The sequence below is a fragment of the Notechis scutatus genome, chromosome 2, assembly GCF_049901735.1.
Source record: "Notechis scutatus isolate UNSWTSFEM ecotype Mainland chromosome 2, rNotScu1.2, whole genome shotgun sequence".
Classification (NCBI taxonomy): Eukaryota; Metazoa; Chordata; class Lepidosauria; order Squamata; family Elapidae; genus Notechis; species Notechis scutatus.
This window is the reverse complement of record NC_142010.1, coordinates 131,589,901-131,609,672: the sequence shown is the minus strand read 5'-3', so window position 1 is coordinate 131,609,672 and position 19,772 is coordinate 131,589,901. Positions and strand designations below refer to the sequence as shown.

The 19,772-nt window shown below is 42.1% G+C and overlaps 1 protein-coding gene across 1 annotated transcript; it reads right to left on the bottom strand.

Moving 5' to 3' along the window:
- Nucleotides 1-18,112: 18,112 nt before the first annotated feature.
- Nucleotides 18,113-19,551, bottom strand: LOC148132246 (uncharacterized). Its single transcript, XM_087954193.1, is given in 4 exon segments — nucleotides 18,113-18,285; nucleotides 18,288-18,420; nucleotides 18,422-19,096; nucleotides 19,531-19,551. Coding segments are annotated over 4 exon segments (1,002 nt in total).
- Nucleotides 19,552-19,772: the final 221 nt, after the last annotated feature.

The following is a 19,772-nucleotide window of genomic DNA, read 5'->3' as shown; positions in this document are numbered from 1 at the left end:
ACTATCTGAAATATGGTACTCTCTAGAAGGATTGGACTACAGTTCCTATCCACCTGGAGGTCACTACATTGAGAAGATTTTCCCAAAGCAAGAGATCTTATTTGTTCAGAGAGGCCTGTAAAGCACTATAAAGCAGTATATAAGTCTAAGTGCTATTGCTATTGATACTTTTTTAGGGACTACTTGATTACAAAACCTCTTCTATTAGCCTGAGAGAAAGCAAAGAACAAGCACCTTCAGTTGTCACTGTATTTTGACTGATGGCTGAAGACAAGGGGACCAAGATTCAAATACAAAAAAGAGGAGACACTAGCTATTAAATTTCATATGCAGTGAGGAAGCGTGCACAATGTAACTGGCAAGGAAACTCATTTTGACCACTTTTATCCTTTGACCAAGCTGTTCTGCTGAAAAGGCCCACAATTCAGATGGAGGAGGCTAAATGAGAACGGCAGCCAAGACCCACATTCATTCATAATATAACCCCATAATTCTAAATGGATTTCTCCTAAAACTGTCAGAAGAAGAAAGAGGCAGGGGAAAAAGGCAACACTGAGATAACTATGGACTTTATGACAGACATAATTTAGCATTTGCCACAGCTTGCAATTTTTATTTCTAGGAGGCCTCTTGCATACCTGCACACCTCTGTTTCATCTTTACACACTGGGGTTTCTTTTGAAAGATAACTTGCATATTTACGAGCCACTTGGATTTAGAATATTGCTTTGCTTTCGGTGTATATGTTAGTGTAATATACCACTAACTGCACAGAGGTACTGTATATTTCCTCAAGCAAGTTCATTGAGAAAACTATGTTGCAGGTTCTGGGTATGACCGTGTTTGCATAAATAAAAAGAATTCTGCAAGCAGCACATTTTTTTAAAAAAAGTAATCTCAGATCTAAAATTTCTTTCTCTTGCTTGCATCAAAATATTTGATCAATGTTCAAGAGGCATTTTGAAGAGTTTCATATTTATCTTGTGCCTATAAATACATTATACCTATTTACATGAAATATGAGGCTTTTATTTTTTAAAAAATCTTATACTGCCATTTTAGTTCAAGGGAATCCTGAGATCTAACATGCATACACATACACTGCTCAAGCAGAGCTATCTGTAGTGTGTGTGGGAGTGCAAAGGGAGGAAAAATGAAACTAGCACTGTGTAGAAGTTCTGTTCCTTTAGACATGCCTTATGTTGTCACATACACATACAAAAGGGTTGGTCTTTGCATTGTGATAGCACATTGCAGCTTTCATTATTTTGATCCTCATAGATGTTACTGTGACCCAGTGCACACACGTCAGGCGGAATTCTGTGTATTATCTTATGCAAGGGCAAGAAGGGAGCATCCTGAAGGGACTTACATTGGAGTAGCTATCAGGGAAGACCTTCAAAGAATTCTACCTCGTCCTAACAGGAGGGCAACAAATTCCTCTGAAAGTGTGCCTAAAATTGTGACAACTTCCTCCACATCAATTCCCAGAACCAATGATCCTCCAAAGCTGTCTGTAGCTTCAGCACAGATCATCCTGCTTCACATTAAATGAATTTGGGAAAGATCTGTTATGCTTTAGAGGAAGCTTCAATACTTCTGAAATAGCCCATTTCACTTGGGTATTTTGGCTTTCTGTGAAGTACATGCATATTTCTTCTGTTTCATTTTCTTTGTAGTAGACACTGAAGCTGTTCTTTAATTAGCTTGGTTCCTACCAATCTAACACTCTTGATCCAAAAGAGTTTTAATGGGAAGCAAATTTAACCCTCTGACTTGCTTATAAGTAGGAAAGTATCTGACTCAGAATGAAGACTCAGTGCAATCTCCTCAGCAAATTGCAGCAGGGTATATATTTTCCAACTTAAAAACAGTATTTAAAGGCAAAAATGTTAAATGTTGCCACCCACTGAAGTCCTCTATGGCAGTGGTCCCCAACCTTTTTTGTGCCAGGGACCAGTTTCAAGCACAAACACTTTTTCAAGGACCGGGGGAGAGAAGAATCCGAGTTTGGTGGTTTGCTTGCAGACGTTTCATTACCTGACTAGGTAACATCTGATGTTGTTACCTAGTCAGGTAATAAAACGTCTGCCAGCAAACCACCAAGTTCAGGAGCGCCTCGGCCCTGCCTCCCTCAGCCCCATCCCTCAGGTGTCTCCCTCCCTCCCTCAGGTGTCTGCCTCGTTCCTCTTTCAGTCGCTCTCTCGCTGCTCCACCAGCCCAGGAAGAAACTGCTTCAAAGAAGCCGGGGGGTGTGTGGCTTTTCCTGTCGCCGCAGCTCCTCCGAAGCGCCCGTTTACGCCCACCCCCACCCCGCCTGCCCGCGCACGGTTCAATCCACAGTGCTCCGTTCTGCCTGCCTGCCTGCCTTCTTCGTTTCGGAGCAGCTTCGGCTGATAAAAAGAGGCGAATAGTTATTATTCTCAGCCGAAGCTGCTCTGAAACGAAGAAGGCAGGCAGGCAGGCAGAACGGAGCACTGATTTGAAGCGCGGGCGGGCGGGCGGGGTGGGGGTAAAAACGGGCGCTTCGGAGGAGCTGCGGCGACAGGAAAAGCCACCCCCGCTTCTTTGAAGCAGTTTCTTCCTGGGCTGGTGGAGCAGCGAGAGAGCGACTGAGAGAGGAACGAGGCGGGAGGAAACCGAAGCCGCTGAGCCATAGAGCAGGACAGGCTTTGGTTGCTTCCTCCCTCCCCTTCTCTCATTTGTGTCCTTGATCCCCGATCCCAGCAGCATTCACCGAAGGCGAAGAAAGCCACCATTTTTTTATTTTTTTTTCTTTGCGGCCCAGTACAGAGTGCTCCATGGACCGGTACCGGTCCGCGGCCCGGTGGTTGAGGACCCCTGCTCTATGGGTGAGTTGGTGACTATATAAATTTGTTTAATAAATAATCAAATAAACAAACAAACAAATAAACAAACTTTTGTGAACTCTATGAAATACATGAAGTGGTTACATTGATGTAGGCTTGATTTAAGATTGAAATTGGGAGGGGAGACAGAGAAGTGAGTTAATTGCTGAGATAGTATACCAGGGTGTTTATGTGCCTACTTTATAGTTTCTACACAGTCAAGGAAATGTAGGTAGCATCTTCCATCATGCTGAAATCATGATGGAACAATGAGAATCATTTCCATGGTGCAGATGATAAAAATGTCATCAATGAATCTCAAATAAAGCAGAATCTCAACTAAAGCCTTCAAGGGGTGAGAATTAAGAAAATACTGTTCTAAGTCAGTCAGGAAGATATACATTGACATATTGAGGAGACACGATTGTGCTCATATTTGTACCATTGATTTGCAGGTACACATTATTACCAAAGGTGAAGACGTTCTGGGTGAGGATAAAGTTACACATTCTGGTGGCAAGCTGTGCTGTTTTGGCATCAGTGATTAGATTCTTTATCGGCTAAAGTCTATGTTTGTTGGGAATGTTGCTATATAGTACTGTTCTGACCCAGGCTTCGTAAACTGTAATTATTCACAAACTTATTTTAAAAACAAAACGTATTTTATTGCAACGCTGGAAATTGTTGTCATTCCCAACTGGAATTAATCTCAAACAGTCCCCCAAGATAAGCACATACCTTTCAGTTCTGTGAAGTGCTGCTAAAAACAGAAGTATCAAATTAAGAAACCAACCGAAGTAAAAGAAAAAACAACCGAAATACAAAGAGATTCAAGGATGACTCAGAACCAATCAAACTAATTTGCTTCCTGCAAAGGTTTTGTCATTTGGCCTGACTTTTTTACCTTATGGGAGGGGCAATCATCTCCCAGCCTTACTCCTGAGTCGCCCTTTTTGTTTCAGCTGCTCTCACCTTTTAGCAGCTCTGTGCAGACGTGCACTGGGAACAGGCTCCCCTGGGTCCTCTACCTCACTGTTGCCAGACTCCAAAGGCTCCAAAGGCAGCACCCCACTCCCAGATGGTCTTGGCCCCATCTCTGCATCGGATGCAGGACCCTCTCTGGACTCCCTGACTGGTCCCCATTCTTCCACACTGTCTGATTCCGCTGCTGGCTGCACCGGCTGCCGGCGAACCACAACAAGTATCTCAATATCCATGGTGGCTAAAATTGTGTTGCTAGAGAGATTGCTTATGGATTTCACTTTGGAGGTGTGTGGTATTTGTTTCTTAGTTGGGAGTTGAGGGCCATAAGAGCTGAACATAGACTCCATCAAATCTACATTCCAGTAGTGATAGTTCCTATGCTTAACACAATGGGACAGCACATGTTGCCTGAATTGTGTATTTTCTGAAGTAAGTTGCAGATGCCTGATTATAACTTCTGGGGCATTTTTATATTGATACAGTTTTGGGTATTTTTAGGGAATTCTTTCATCAGATTATGTAGTTCTCTCTGTATTTTGTGGTGGAATCTGAGGACAGAAGTTAATAGAATGTGGTATTGGGGAATTGCTTCTTGGCTTTGGTGAGGTAATCCATTTTCTCCCCGTCTCAAATTTAGGAAATTTAATTCCTAAATTTCATGAGCTACTGCTCATGAAAGTTTATGCCTTTTAATGAAACTTGTAAGTCAGGAAGAGTGCTTCCAGAGTACTGATTTTTTTTTTTTTTGCCACTAACACAGTTTTTCTCCTGCGATATAGTAGAGGATATAAATGAGTAGCTGTTCCTTTGGGTAGAATAGCTCTTTCTTCCTGATGTTAGCTTTACTGCTGACCTGATGTTGTATCCCTGCCTTATCAGCTGTTGCTACAAAAAGGAATGCTCTCACAGCAGGTTTTCCTGCCATGCAGATAATTATGTCCTCTACTTGTCCTGTTCTGTATTCATTGTAATTGAATGGAGGAGAGAAGAGGAGAGGAGAGGAGAGGAGAGGAGAGGAGAGGAGAGGAGAGGAGAGGAGAGGAGAGGAGAGAAGAGAAGAGAAGAGAAGAGAAGAGAAGAGAAGAGAAGAGAAGAGAAGAGAAGAGAAGAGAAGAGAGAGGAGGAGAGGAGAGGAGAGAATTACACTGCTAGACAAAAACATGAATCTCATTAATCTTCCAAATGTTCAAAACTAATGTCTGAAGAGGCTCATCAATGACTATGGAGATTTGCAGTCATTCATTGAAAATGCACTTTTGGGACAAGGCTTATCAATGCTTGAATTCTAGACTGGAAGATGCTGGATAGCATGCAACTTCAAGTAAAATTTATAGTTTCCTACATCTTGGGTTTTATCTAAGTTCTGTTCTTAGTAATAGAAATGAATTTTGTACATGCACAGTGATTAGCAGTGATCCCCAACCTTTTTGACACCACGGCCCGGTACCGCATCAGCTGGGCGCCGCGGCCCGGTACCGGCATCAGCTGGGCGCCGCCATCTTTTTGATGAAAAAATGCTTCCGGTGACCTCACGGAAGCACGTTTCATCAAAAGATATGGCATAACGCCGTGAGCTTTTCCGGTAGAAATAGCTTTCTACCCGAAAAGCTCACTGAAGCGCTGGCGCCGCCATCTTTTTTGATGAAAACGTGCTTCCGGTGAGCTTTCTACCCGGAAAAGCTCACGGGCGCTGAGCGCCGCCATCTTTTTGATGAAAACGTGCTTCCAGTGAGCTTTCTACCCGGAAAAGCTCACCGAAGCACTTTTTCATGAAAAAGATGGCGGCGCCCAGCAAGCCACGGCCCAGTAGGAGTTGTTCAGCATGTGGTTGGGGACCCCTGGATTAGGGTACATTTCCCCTAATTGTTACTTGGTTAGTTGGGACACGGATATAACAAACCCACAAAAAGATGTACTTTGTTCTTGTGCTCTTAAGACACCTTGAGCACGGGAGAATTAGCAGTTGTATTTCTCCCAAGATATGACAACCAAATAACATTCCAATATCTACCTGCTTTTGAAGAGGACAGCTGTGAGGCCAGGTGAAAAATTGTCAGATTATGCGTGAGCCTTTGTGTCCAACCCCAGAGAGATGAAATCAGATGCTAAATTCCAGCGATGATCCACTGTGTCCTTTTTGGCTTGTTCTCATCATCATCTTTTTTTTTGGTGGGGATGCATGTCTAGTAATAAAGAGAGAAATTTGTCAGTAGAACGGCATTCAAAGAAATTTGAAACAACTTTGAAAGTCATGCCTATCTCATCCTGACATTTTTTTAGACAACAACATAACTTTTACTCTTTTGACTCATTAATGCTGTTTGACTTTTCTTCCATTCTTCTGATGGGTTTCCTTTTTGGCTTTGATGTAGGGGCAGAGCTGTATTCCTTTGAGGATGATATGTGATGGCCTGCAGGCTACTAATGGGCAAAACCAAAGATAGGGATGGACATGTCCAGAGCCAAAAGTGATGAGGACCATCCCCCCTAACTCTTTTCTTTTCTTTTCTTTCTTTCTTTCTTTCTTTCTTTCTTTCTTTCTTTCTTTCTTTCTTTCTTTCTTTCTTTCTTTCTTTCTTTCTTTCCTTTCCTTTCCTTTCCTTTCCTTTCCTTTCCTTTCCTTTCCTTTCCTTTCCTTTCCTTTCCTTTCCTTTCCTTTTCTTTTCTTTCTTTCTTTCTTTCTTTCTTTCTTTCTTTCTTTCTTTCTTTCTTTCTTTCTTTCTTTCTTTCTTCTTTCTTTTCCTTGTTTCCTTTTCCTTCTTTCATTTTCCTTCCTTTCTTTTCCATCCTTCTTTCCTTCCTTTCTTCCTACATCTTCCTTCCTTCCGTCCTTCCTTTCTGCCACCCCTTTCTTCAGTTTTTGATCCTTTTCTCACTGGCATACTCTATAGTTTGTATTTCCTTATTTGAGATGGGAACTAACTACTTTTTGGGAGCTTTTGAAGCTAGAAGACCACAGGTTGGCCTCCTTTACTTTAAAACCTTCCACTCATTCTTGTTATTGAGTGGGTGTTCTTTTTATCTGCTGCTTTGTTGTTTATATGGTTTCATTGTTTAATCGTAATGCTTTGGTTTGCTGCCCTGAGGCACTTTGTGAGAAGGTGAAATACAGAAATCCCAATCTTAGAGGGAGAAAAAGAGAAGCAGCCAGGTAAATAAATCAAGGCATGTAAGTCTCAAATTGACAAAATTAAGAATAATGCCATCAGTTCATCATTGGCCTACAGATATTGCAAGGTCAAATGTCTTTAGAAGACTTTTTTGTGGATTTTGTTTTCTTCTTTTAGCAGTTAACGCACTGAAGTACTTTGCATAAGGATGTTAGAACAACAAAGTAACTGTTGCAGAGCAAGGACTGGGCCTAAAATGGAAATTCCCTGGCCATTAACTTCCACACTTACTTGGAAATCTATGGCCTCCCTAAATATATGAATTTATAGATGGTCCTCAGTTAACCATCACTCATTATGCCTTTTTATAATCCCTTTTTTCTTTTTCTGGTATATTTCTGTAGTTTTTAAAATCTTTTAATAAAAATATTCATAAAAGAATCCATCTATGGAAGTACATGTGTAAATAATATGCTGTGAGAAGGGAACCCAACAACTTTACTTGTCACCTTGACTGCAAATGCAACATTCTGTGCATTGGGTCTTCCATCAAGCCTGACGCTCTTATTATCCTATTGGTGCAAAATGTTAGTGATTCAGTCTGCATGCATGTCCTATTTTATTTTTTTTCTCATCAGTGGACTACATACAGAATCTTAACAGCTCAAAGCTTGAAATGACCACACTTCAAATGATAATTTTGGAAGGACAGCCCTGCTCAATAAAACTTAGAAACAATGTCCTAAGAGAGGCCTTCAGGGAACTGTTAAAAGTTATTTCTGGAAACGAGGAGGAGGAGGAGGAGATGATTAAACACCTGTTATTTATTCCCAAGCAATTAGTATATATCCTCATGAGCTACTGTGACACAAAGCCTCTAGCATCTATGAACTTCTCTTGTCTTCCTTTACAGCAGGAGTGTCCAACCTTAGCAACCTTAAGACTTGTGGATTTCATCTCCCAACATTCCTCAGCCAGTCTTAAAATTGCCCAAATTGAACACCCCTGCTTCACAGTCTGACTAAATTGCTGGCCATGACTGTATCTTACTTAAAGTATCAAATTCCCTAGATATTTATTTATTGAGGGCAAAGCCAAAAAGCAGTAAAAGGTAAAAACAAAGGAAAATTAACAAAAGCAAGATAGAATCGTTAATAGAACAGTCCACCGATAAAATGCTTGAGCAGTCAACCTGGGGCCTTCTAGATATTTTAGCATTTGATTAGTATCAATCCCAGCTAACACAATTGATGGCAAGTGAGTATGGAGCCCAAACTCCTGAGAGGTACTAGCCTTCTGCACTTTTAAATGTGTGATTTTATTTATCTATCCTGCCTTGACTTCCTTGTTAATACATTTCCCACAAAGGGTAAACGCTCTAAATTTAGTGCTATGAATCAGAAGAAAATGATTTCTATTCACTCCTCTTCCCTGCCTGAATTGGAATATTTTCCTTCTCCTTTGCCTCAGTGGATATCCCATGTGAAGGTGGTATGAGAATAAGAATTTGTACTTCTAGGAGAGAGATGTTAATTAAATGATTTGTGGTCTTTCCTCTGATGAAGAGGGTCTTCCTTTAACTTTTAGCAATAGTAGTGCAGTAGTAACAGCAATAGCACTTAGACTTATATACCGCTTCACAGTGCTTTTACAGCCCTCTCTAAGTGGTTTACAGAGTCAGCCTACTGCCCCTAACAATCTGGGTCCTCATTTTCCCTACATTGGAAGGATGGAAGGCTGACTCAACCTTGAGCCCCATCAGGATCGAACTTCTGACAGTGGGCAGAATTAGCTTGCAATATTGCATTCTAACCACTACACCACTAACAGTTTCTAGCCAACCCTTCAAGGCAGGATGTTTAGAAAATGGGGCTAAGAAAGCCCCATTGGCATTTCTGAAAAAGTAGGTTAGAGGAAATACAGGTAGTCCTCGACTTATGATCACAATGAGCCCGGCATTTCTGTTGCTAAGTGAGGTGTTTGTTTAAGTGAATCTTATCCACATTTTATGACCTTTCTTGCCACAGTTGTTAAGTGAATCACTGCAGGTTGTTAAGGGAATCTGGCTTCCCCATCTGGCTTGTCAGAAGGTTGCAAGAGGTGACCACATGATCCCAGGACACTGCAACCGTCATAAATATGAACCAGTTGCCAAGTGCCCAAATTTTGATCATGTGACCATGGGGATGCTGCAACAGTTGTGTTAGAAAGGGTCGTAAGTCACTTTTTTCAGTGCCGTTTGTAACTCTGAACAGTTGTTTAGAACTGTTGTAAGACGAGGACTCCCCTTACGTGATTTCTCTTCTCACATCTTCAGGAAGAGGTCAACTCAAGTGGGGTTGGGGGTTAAGTTAGATAACCAATGAGTGACTTTTTTTTTTTTTTTTAATGCAGCTTTCATTTAAGTGGGACATTCAGCTTCTCTAATTTATTTGCTGATTTGTTTGTTTGTTTATGCCCCACTTTCCTACACTACTGTGGATTATTTGTTATTTCTTTATATATTTAAAAGCACATTTTGAGATATAGGGTCAGTGCTGCTTCCCTGGAGGGTTTATACCTACAGGATCACCTTATTATAAATGCTTTTGCCTTCCAGTACTGCGGTGAAGTTTGGCTATCTTTGTTTTTCTTCTTTAGGAGCAAGCAATTACTGCAATGTTGTTGCTATTTCCAGCAGTTCTGGTGCTTTGAAATCTTTCTTACTCTTTATTGCTATTATCTATCAATATAGCCGAGCACAGTTCTGCTGATTTTAATATAATTGAAGTAGATTAATTTTAATAAGTGAAATGTGAACATAGCCATTAGATGGAATGGGAATAAAATTGTTGCCATCGCAAGACAGATTAAGGCTTCCTTTTAAAATTAATTTTTAAAATGGCTAATTTTGATTTTCTACCTTTGTTTAAAAAGAGAGCAAGAGGAATCTGACTTGCTGTTTCAATTACTCAGCTAAGTGGAGTTTATGCAGAATTTAATGAAGTAGTTAGTAGGAATATAAGAATGCAATACAAAACTGGAGAGGTATTTTAAAGTGATGACAGGACAAAGATTTTCTTTTGTATTTTCCTCTGGGTCTTTCTGGGGGGGAAAAATAACTGCGGGGACTGAATTCTTATAGCAGAATTTTGAATCCAAAAAATTACAAATGGTAGGAGAAATTGTGTTTGAGTTTATTCTTACCCTGTAACCATGGCATGAAGATGGAAAAGCATTAGTCTAGCCCAGTGGTGGGATTCAATTTTTTTTACTACCAGTCAAAAATGGTATTTGCCAGTTCTCTGAACTACTCAAAATTTCCACTACCGGTTCTCTAGAACTGGTCAGAACCTGCTGAATACCACCTCTGGTCTAGCCTTATTTTGAACATAGAAATAGCAATAAGAATAGAATAGAATAACAGAGTTGGAAGAGATCTTGGAGGTCTTCTAGTCCAACCCCCACTTAGGCAGGAAATCCTATACCATTTCAGACAAATGGTTCTCCAATCTTCTTAAAAACTTCCAGTGTTGGAGCATTCACAACTTCTGGAGGCAAGTTGTTCCACTGATTAATTATTTTAACTGTCAGGAAATTTCTCCTTAGTTCTAAGTTGCTTCTCTCCTTGATTAGTTTCCACTCATTGCTTCTTGTCCTGTCCTCGGGTGCTTTGGAGAATAGCTTGACTCCCTCTTCTTTGTGGCAGCCCCTCATATACTGGAATATTGCTATCATGTCACCTGTAGTCCTTTTTTTTTTATCAAACTAGACATACCCAATTCCAGCAAGCATTCATTATATGTTTTACCCTCCAGTCCCGTAAATAAGACTTCATAGCCCTCTGTAAGCAGTTTACAGAGCCAGCATACAATCTGGGTCCTCATTTTACCGACCTCGGAAGGATGGAAGGCTGAGTCAACCTTGAGCTGGTCAGGATCGAACTGCTGGCAATCGGTAGGTTTAGCCTACAAAACTGCATTCTAACCACTGCACCACCAGGGCTCTTGAACATAGATTTAATGCATTTCTAAAAGTGCTCCAGATCTGTGTTTATAATGCAGAAGAAATGCCTTCCTATATAAATATAGGAAATACAAATTAAAGGACCCCCACATCATATAAATGGGCCCACAAAAAAAGGTGCCAGGCTTTCAAATACCACGTCAGCAATGGACAATCCTGAATAGGATTCGCATCTCATATGGCATCAACTGGAACTCTCTGAATAAATGGAGCATATAGTATCCTTTCTGCAATGTGACCACATCAAACTGTAGGTCACATTGTGACTGACTGTAAGCTGAGGGCATATATCGGTCCAGTATCTGATAAACAATGCTGCACTTCAATGGTTAGATGGCCTGGACATTGATAATTGAACATAGACCTTGTTAACATTTATATTTTATTGGATTCTACTAACCTAGTTAAATGTTAGTTTATATTGCTAGCCCACATATGATATGCCATATGCTAAATGATAAATAAATATCTTCCTGAGACCAGCAGTCTTGTCAAAAGCACCCCATACAGGTGATAATATCAAAACAGTGAGTATGAGACACACAATCATAGCATTTGACCATTTTGACCTATGTGGAAAATATGGGGCACCCAACCATGCCTGCCATTTTGACTTTTTCGACTGCCAAATATCTGGTATTGCATAAAAGGTCAGTTTGAGCCAGGAAAGAGAGCTGGGTTCTGCTAGCTATTTATCACTGGCTCTGTCACCAACGGATGCATTACAGGTAATCCTTGATTTATGACCACTTGTTTAGTGACCATTCAAAGTTATGATGGCATTGAAAAAGTGACTTACAAGCAGTCCTTGGAGCAAGGGTCTTCAAACTTGGCAAGTTTGAAGACTTGTGGACTTCAACTCCCAGAATTCCTGAGCTAACATGACAGGAGGAGGAATTCTGGGAGTTGAAGTCCACAAGTTTTAAAGCTGTCAAGCTTGAAGACCCCTGCCTTAGAATTACGACAGTTGCAGCAGCCGTACAGGTCACATGATCAAAATTCAGTCACTTGGCAACAAGCATGCATTTATGATGGTTGCAGCATCCCAAGTCACCTGATTGCCATTTGGGACGTCCCAGATGGCTTTCAACAAGCAAAATCAGCAAGCTGGATTCCCTTAACAATTGTGCTATTCATTTAATGAATGTAATTTACTTAACGATTGCAGCAAAAACTGGACACAACTCACTTAATGACTATCTTGTTTAATGACAGATGTTCCAGTCCTAGTTGTGATCATAAATTGAAAATTACTTGTCCAAGTTTTTTAAAGAAAGAACTTCACTGTAGAAATGAAATAAATCAGAAAGGTGTAGACTATCATTTTGAAAACCTATCTTCTCCTTCTTAACATACTCCAAATCACATGCTGTGATCTGGCACACCTGAAGGATGTCAACCTAGAGAAATCTGACACTAATTAGCCATTAAAAAGAAAAAAGAAGCCAAAATCCTTTTGGCAAAGTCTTGCATAGAGCTTGCAAAAATGGAAAGATGTAGCTAAATGTGAGATAACATTTCTCCAAGCCAAGATCTTCTACCAGTTCTAGGTCAAGATTGTCTCCCTAAAGGCAAATTCAGCTCCTGGACCCATCCAGATTACCAAGTGGCTTTGAGATTCCCGATTGCCTCCCATCCAAATTCTAAGCAGGTCCAATCCTGTCAACAATTGAGATGTTGGCGAATCTTCTGGGCTTGGACTAGCAAATTACTTCAAGTAGCTGCTAAGAACAGCCCCAAAGAAGCAAGTCTCAAGCAGAAGTGGGGGATGATGGCCCCTTTTATGACGTGTACACTTCAAGTCCCAGAATTCCTGAGCTAGCAGGAACTCTGGGACTTGAAGTCCACAAGTCATAAAAGACCCATCGTCTCCACTTCTGCTTCAGAGTTTTCTTCAGCTTAACTTAAAACCCAGACTGGGGAAGAATTACAATTTTTCTCTTGAATATCCTCAAGAATTCCATGCTGGGTCTGTCATCCCCAGGAACAACCTTGGCTGCTTTCAAGCTATGCTTGAGAAGAGCGCCAAAGACCTGCAGGAAGAGGAGGAGCTGGGGAACAATTCTCTTTCTAGTCTTTCTAGACTGTGGCCCGCAGTTTCTACACAGGGGATTGTTGTCAGACTGACAACAGCCTTGATCCTTGTGTACCTGCGCTGCATGCAGATACCAAAGGTCTGATGCCTGTGGAGCAATGCCAGTGTCACTTTCATCCTTCTGATGGAAACGGCAAGATCTTGCAGATGATCTTGCAGATCAAACAGTCTGTCAAGATTGACTTATAATACCTAGGTATTTAGATGCCCTAAAGTCTATCATCCTGAAGTTTGGGACAGAAGCATATCACAAACTACAGGTTAGGGATGGGGTGTGGCCACAGTCCTCCTGTTCATCTTGCTGCGCTGGCTGCTTCAAAGTTTAGCATTTGAAGGAGGAAAGAGTGTTCTGTGGCAGTGAATGAGGCATTTTGAGACAAGAAAGGTTTGTAGGAGTATTTCTGGGGTGTAATGTAGGCTTTCAGTAGGATTGGGAATGTTTTCATTTGCCTTATTTCTGGTGGTGTGAATTAATTTTTGAATTAATTTGTGAAAAGCTGCTCAGACTTTAGTTAAACTGGCACCATCCTTGCTTTGAACAGAAGGGTCCCCACAACTAGAATATAACTTTGGACTCAAGCCATTGTGATAGCAGTGTTCCAATATTTGAGGGGCTGCCACAGAGAGGAAGGAGTCAAGCTATTTTCCAAAGCACCTGAAGGCCAGACAAAGAATAATGGATGGAAGCTGATCAAGGAGAGGTTCAACCTAGAAATCAGGAGAAAGTTTCTGACTGTGAGAACAATCAACCACTGGAACAGTCTTGCCTTCGGATGTTCTGGGAGCTCCATCACTGAAGGCTTTCAAGAAGAGGCTGAACTGCCGTCTGTCAGAAATGGTGTAGGTTCTCCCGCTTGGGTGGGGGTTGGATTAGATGATCTACAAGGTCCCTTCCAACTCATCTGTTAACTATTCATCACCTATAGCTTCTGTTAAATCAACCAAGTAAACAGATGACCAGAATTTCAAACAGTCTGTCAAGATTGACTTATAATACCCAGGTATTTAGATGCCCTAAAGTCGTTCTTCTTAAAGTAAGCTATATGCTACTATCAGTGGTGTATTAACCATTAAGCAGACTAAGCACATGCTTAGGGCATCAGGCCCAAAAGGGGCACCACAGCGTTGAGAATATGGCTTTGTTTGTACAGTACGTACAAAGGATGGGGGCACCAAGATTTGTCAGTGCTTAGGGCATCAGTGAACCTTAATTTGCCACTAGCTACTATTACTAGTATTTCACAGTGTAAAACCCCAGGGTGGACAATGCCATTCAATAAGAGTCTGCTTTAAAAAAAAAAATCACCTGTAAAATGTATGTAGGCAGCACCAAACTCTCATCAAGTCTTGAAAAATAGATATGGATCTTTTTCGTCTTGTTCATTGAAGTATTTTTAAATGCATATTATCTTCACTCTGTAGCCTGTATTGGTTTAGTTGATCAATCAGAAACCAACCCCACCAATCCTTTTCAAAATTCATTATTACATTCAACTCTACTTCAGTGAGTCTTTCAACATTAGGAAGAACTTGTTTCTGCAGATAGCAGAATTCCGAAGGGCTACAACTTGGCAACTTCAGCTGCATCTAGCTGGCTTGGGTTCCAGGGCCAATGTTCTCTGATATTATATCCCAAGCATCTAGAATAAGATGGATTTAGCTGTAGTTGCACCATGGTTAAATCCAGAGTCCACCATGGCCCTAAAGAACCTTATATTGAGGTATTTTATGACATTTAAGAGAGCAACACAGTTGCCAAATGTGGCAAGCTTAGACTGTAGACAACCCTATTAATTTTTGTTGATGTGCTAATATCCCAGTGTGCTAATAACCCTTATTTCCTTGCATCTTATTTGTGATAACTATGTATGTTGACAAAGACTATGTCAGCTATGACAGCTAACTGTTGAGGCTTTTCATTCCTCAATGTATCTCAAACGTTTCATTTTTATGAAGCCCCTATTGCGACAGGGAAGAGGGTGATCTCTTGTGGTCCCACTTGCCTGATTCCTGCATGGGAATTCATGTCAAGGGTGAGAGGAAGCGGCTGTGGAACAACAGTCTTGCTTGACAATTTCTCCAGAGTCTAATCTCACAATAAGCATAAAATCTTTGGGTGCAATAGACCAAGAGATTTCTAAATATGGGTAAATGCTGAAACCTGTAATCTTGTCTGCAGAGAGCTGGATAGCTTCTGCAAATAGCTCTGGCACTTTCAAATTTTGCTGCTAAATTAGACTCGTCCTTTAGACATCAAGATTATTTTTGACAAGACTACCTGGGCGGCTGCAAGAAATTATTCACTTTCCCCGAGATGTTGACCCTCCCGTTTTACGATATCCTCAGGTCTGAGCTATATTTATTGCTTTCATAAATTGAGGACTAAGCACTTTCATTATTCCTGTTACTGTGGGTTGGGGTTTTGTTTAGACTTTTTGGGTAATTGATTTCTTTTCCCATTTATTGGGCTGTACATTTGCCAAGCCTAGAGATATTTTTTTCTGAGTTCAAGTCGCATCTTTCTTTCTGAGCATGCTAGGCCTATCTAAGAAACAAAATAGTAATCAGAACAGAAAAACATACATTGCCGCATTAAAAGAGCATCCAGGAGGATGCCTTATGTATGTATCATAAATGAGGAAACGTACTGTGTATCATATGTCATGCAATTCTCAGCTGCCTCTAGTGTCTTGGTTGCCTGGCTGGAAAAAGCAGCCAAGACTCATGGTTTGGAGTAATCTTCACTTTATTCCAGTAACCAAGATACATGCAACAGCGAGTATGGATAATTCCAAGTAAAGCCAGCGCTGAGAGCCACTGCCTCTCAGTGCTTAAAATATTTATTTAATTTAATTTAATTTAATTTAATTAATTTAATTATTTAATTTAATTTAATTTAATTTAATTTAATTTAATTTAATTTAATTTAATTTAATTTAATTTAATTTAATTATTTAATTTAATTTAATTTAATTTAATTTAATTTAATTTAATTTAATTTATATTGCTGCCTATTTGCCAATGGCGACTCGAGGTGGCTTTACACAATGTAAAACCATATTTAAAACAAAAAAATAAAATAAAAATAATAAAAACTAATAAAAAGAATTAAATAAATTAGTAAAGTACAATAGAACAAAATTTGGGAAAACAAAAAAACAAAACAAAACATCAAAAATCAACTCCCAGCCCCTCCCCGATGACAGCAGATCACACTAGCTCCATCCCTTTCTGGATTCCCCAGGCCTTCTGGCAAAACCAGGTCTTCAGTGCCTTTCGGAAGAGTATTAGTGAGGGGGCCAATCTAATCTCTGGGGGAATGATGTTCCAGAGAGATGGGGCCACCACAGAGAAGGCCCTTCTTCTGGGTCCCACCAGGTTTATCTCCCTCAGGGGTGGGATCTGCAACATTCCCTGCCTCCTCGCTCTAATGGGTCGGGTGGATGTGATTGACAAGAGATGTTTCCCTAGATAACCTGGACCCAAGCCATGAAGGGCTTTAAAGGTGATAATCAGCACCTTGAATCGCACCCAGAAGCAAATCGGCAATCAATGCAGCTCCTGCAGGAGAGGTGACACATGTGCACACCAGGGTCTGCATTAAACCATGTGGGCCACTGCATTTTGCACCAACTGGAGCTTTCGGATGCTCTTCAATGGCAGCCCCGTGTAGAGTGCATTGCAATAATTAAGACGGGAAGTGACCAGGGCATCAGTGACTGTGAGTAGGGACCACTGATCCAGGAAAGGGTGTAACTGGTGCACAACCTGCAGTTGCGCAAAGGCCCTCCTGGCCACAACCACCATCTGCTCTTCGAACAGGAGTCATGAGTCCAAGAAAAACCCTAGATTATGCACAGGATCTGTTTGGGGTAGTCCCACCCCATCCAAGACTAAAGGTGGCAATTCTCCCTGAACCAACAAACCCCAAACCCAAAGCCATTCAGTCTTGCAAGGGTTTAGTTTCAACCCATTGCTCCTCATCCAGCCCCTAACAACCCCAGGCATTGTGAGAGGGAGGACACAACAACACTTAACTCACCATGGGACAAAACATACAGCTGAGTATCATCAGCATATTGGTGATACCTCAGTCCATGGTGATGGATGATCTCACCCAGTGGCTTCATATAAATGTTGAATTGGAGCGGACAGAGTACTGAGCCCTGCACAATCCCATAAAGCAGTGGGCGAGGTTGGATCTTTCCTCTCCTATCAACACTGACTGAGAGCGGCTGCAGAGGAAGGAAGTGAACCAAGACAGCACAAGGCCTCCCACTCCCATCCCCTGAAGCTGCTCCAGGAGAATACCATGGTTGATGGTATCAAAAGCTGCCAAGAAGTCAAGTAGAGAAAGGATGGATGCACTACCCCATCCCGCTCCCACCAGAGATCATCCAAAAGTGTGACCAATGCTGTCCCAAATCCAGGCCTGAATCCTGACTGGTAGGGGTCAAGATAATCCATTTCATCCAGAAACCTCTGGGGCTGCTGCACGACCACCTTCTCAACAACCTTCCCCAAAAAGGGAAAATTGGAGACAGGTCGGAAATTATCCAACCAGGTGAAGTCCAGCGATGGCTTCTTAAGAAAAGGGCAGATCACAGTCTCCTTAATGTGCTGGGGCACTGTCCCTTCCTGTAGAGAAGCATTAATCACCACCAGAATCCACCTGCCTGTCACCTCCTGGGAAGCTTTCACAAGCCAGGAGGGACACAGGTCTAAAATACAGGTGCTCGTGCGCATACTCCCTAGGATCCTGTCCACTTCCTCAGGAGTATCAGGGTCAAAACATTCCCAGATAACAGGGCAAAAACCTGCCTCAGGAGCTTCCACCAAATCAGCAACCACGCCGGCATCTAACTGGGAATGAAGTTGAGAGATTTTGTCTTCCAGAAAATCTTCAAATTCCTGAGCACGCCCCTTCAGGTGGACCTCAATCTCCTCCTTGCCTAGGAGGAGATAGCTCACCTTAAAGAGGGTTGCGATTATCTGCAGACGCAATTAGTGTGGAGAAATATTTACACTTCATCTCACAAATCGTCACAAGGTAGGCCTTGAACTTGTGTTCAATCAAGTTCATCTCCTATGTTCCACCAGCGGCACTCTAGATGTCTCCTCACGTGTTTTATTCCTCTCAGTTCCTCTGTATACCATGGGGCACAGAGAAGTCTATGGGTGAAGAGAGGTCGCAAGGGTGCAATCCTCTTCAGAGCCTCAGTCATCTTCCTATTCCAAACGTGACTAAGAGCTCAACTGGACTGCATAATAGATCTGCAGTTATAACCCCCAGCTCCTTCTGGAATCCATCTGGGTCCATTAGTCGATGGGGACAGACCAATCTAACAGGTCCTGCCTCCCTGTGGGTGGGGGGATGCAGCTTTTGAGAAACTCATTGCCACCAGACGGTGATCTGACCATGACAAAGGGACCAAGGACAAATCTACCAATTCTAGGTTACATAGACACTGCTCTGACAAGAACACCAAATCGGGAGTGTGACCACTATTACTAGTCGGGCTCTGGATAATCTGGGACAGGCCCATGGAAGTTATGGTTTCTATAAAATCTCGGGCTACCTCCGACCCCGACCCCAGAGAAGGCAGGTTGAAATCCCCCAGACCTATAAGCCTGGGGAATTCCACCGCCAGCCCTGCGGCGAGGTCCAGGAGCCCAGGTAGGGAAGCTGCCACGCAGCAGGGAGGCTGGTATAGCAGCAGCAATCCCACCTGATTCCTTGAGCCCAATCTAAGAAAAAGGGTCTCACAGCCGGGGACTTGCTGAATAGTGCCTCTGGAGGCTACTAGAGATTCTCTGATAACAACAGCCACACCTCCTCCCTGGCCCTGAGATCTTGACTGGTGCAATGCTCGATAACCCACTGGGCACATTTCTACAAAAGGAACACCTCCCTCTGGGCTTAGCCAGGTCTCAGTTATACAAGTCAGACCAGCCTTCTCTTCAAGGATCAAATCAGCAACAAGGCTAGCCTTATTGCAAGCTGATCTCACATTTAAAAGCAGCAGTCTAAGACCAGGGCTACCACAGATCTTCTGACCAGGAAAATGAGGTGAGTGCAATGGGGCAGAACACGAGATTGGTACTAAACACTGAGGTCACATTCCCCATGTCTGCCCTCTCCCTTGTCTCCCATATCTTCTGTTACTCGACACCATTGAAATAGGACGCCCTCCTCTGCCTTCCCTGAGAACCATTCCATCTCCCATCCCCAACACTCTTCTTTAAAAAGGGGGAAAATCTATTTCCACTGACAGATTGTTGGGAGCAAGATGAGCTTTACAGGCACTATATCATTTTCTCTCAGCGCCCCCAAACTCATACCACACCTTATTGCTGCAGAGGGGTCACATCCAGCTCCCCTTATCTCCCAACATAAACAGAATATGTCCACTTGATGCATAAACAGACCCTGCCCAATTGCTCTCACCCACCAAGTAGGGAGCCACTCCTCCCCACCAGCTCTCACCTGGGGGAAAGGAACCAACATACTCTCATTCAACTTCCCCCCCAGCCCCAGGATCCCCCAAGCAACCCTTCCAGGCCCGACCACAGAATACCCACAAAAATGCAGAAGCAAAAATGCAAATGGTAGCTAGAAAAAAATAGCCAGAAATATCCTAGCTCCGCCCCTCCCACTCATCCGAGCTGCCTAACATCTACTCCATCCTCACACTAACATCTGGCCCACCTCATTCCTTCCTACCTCTT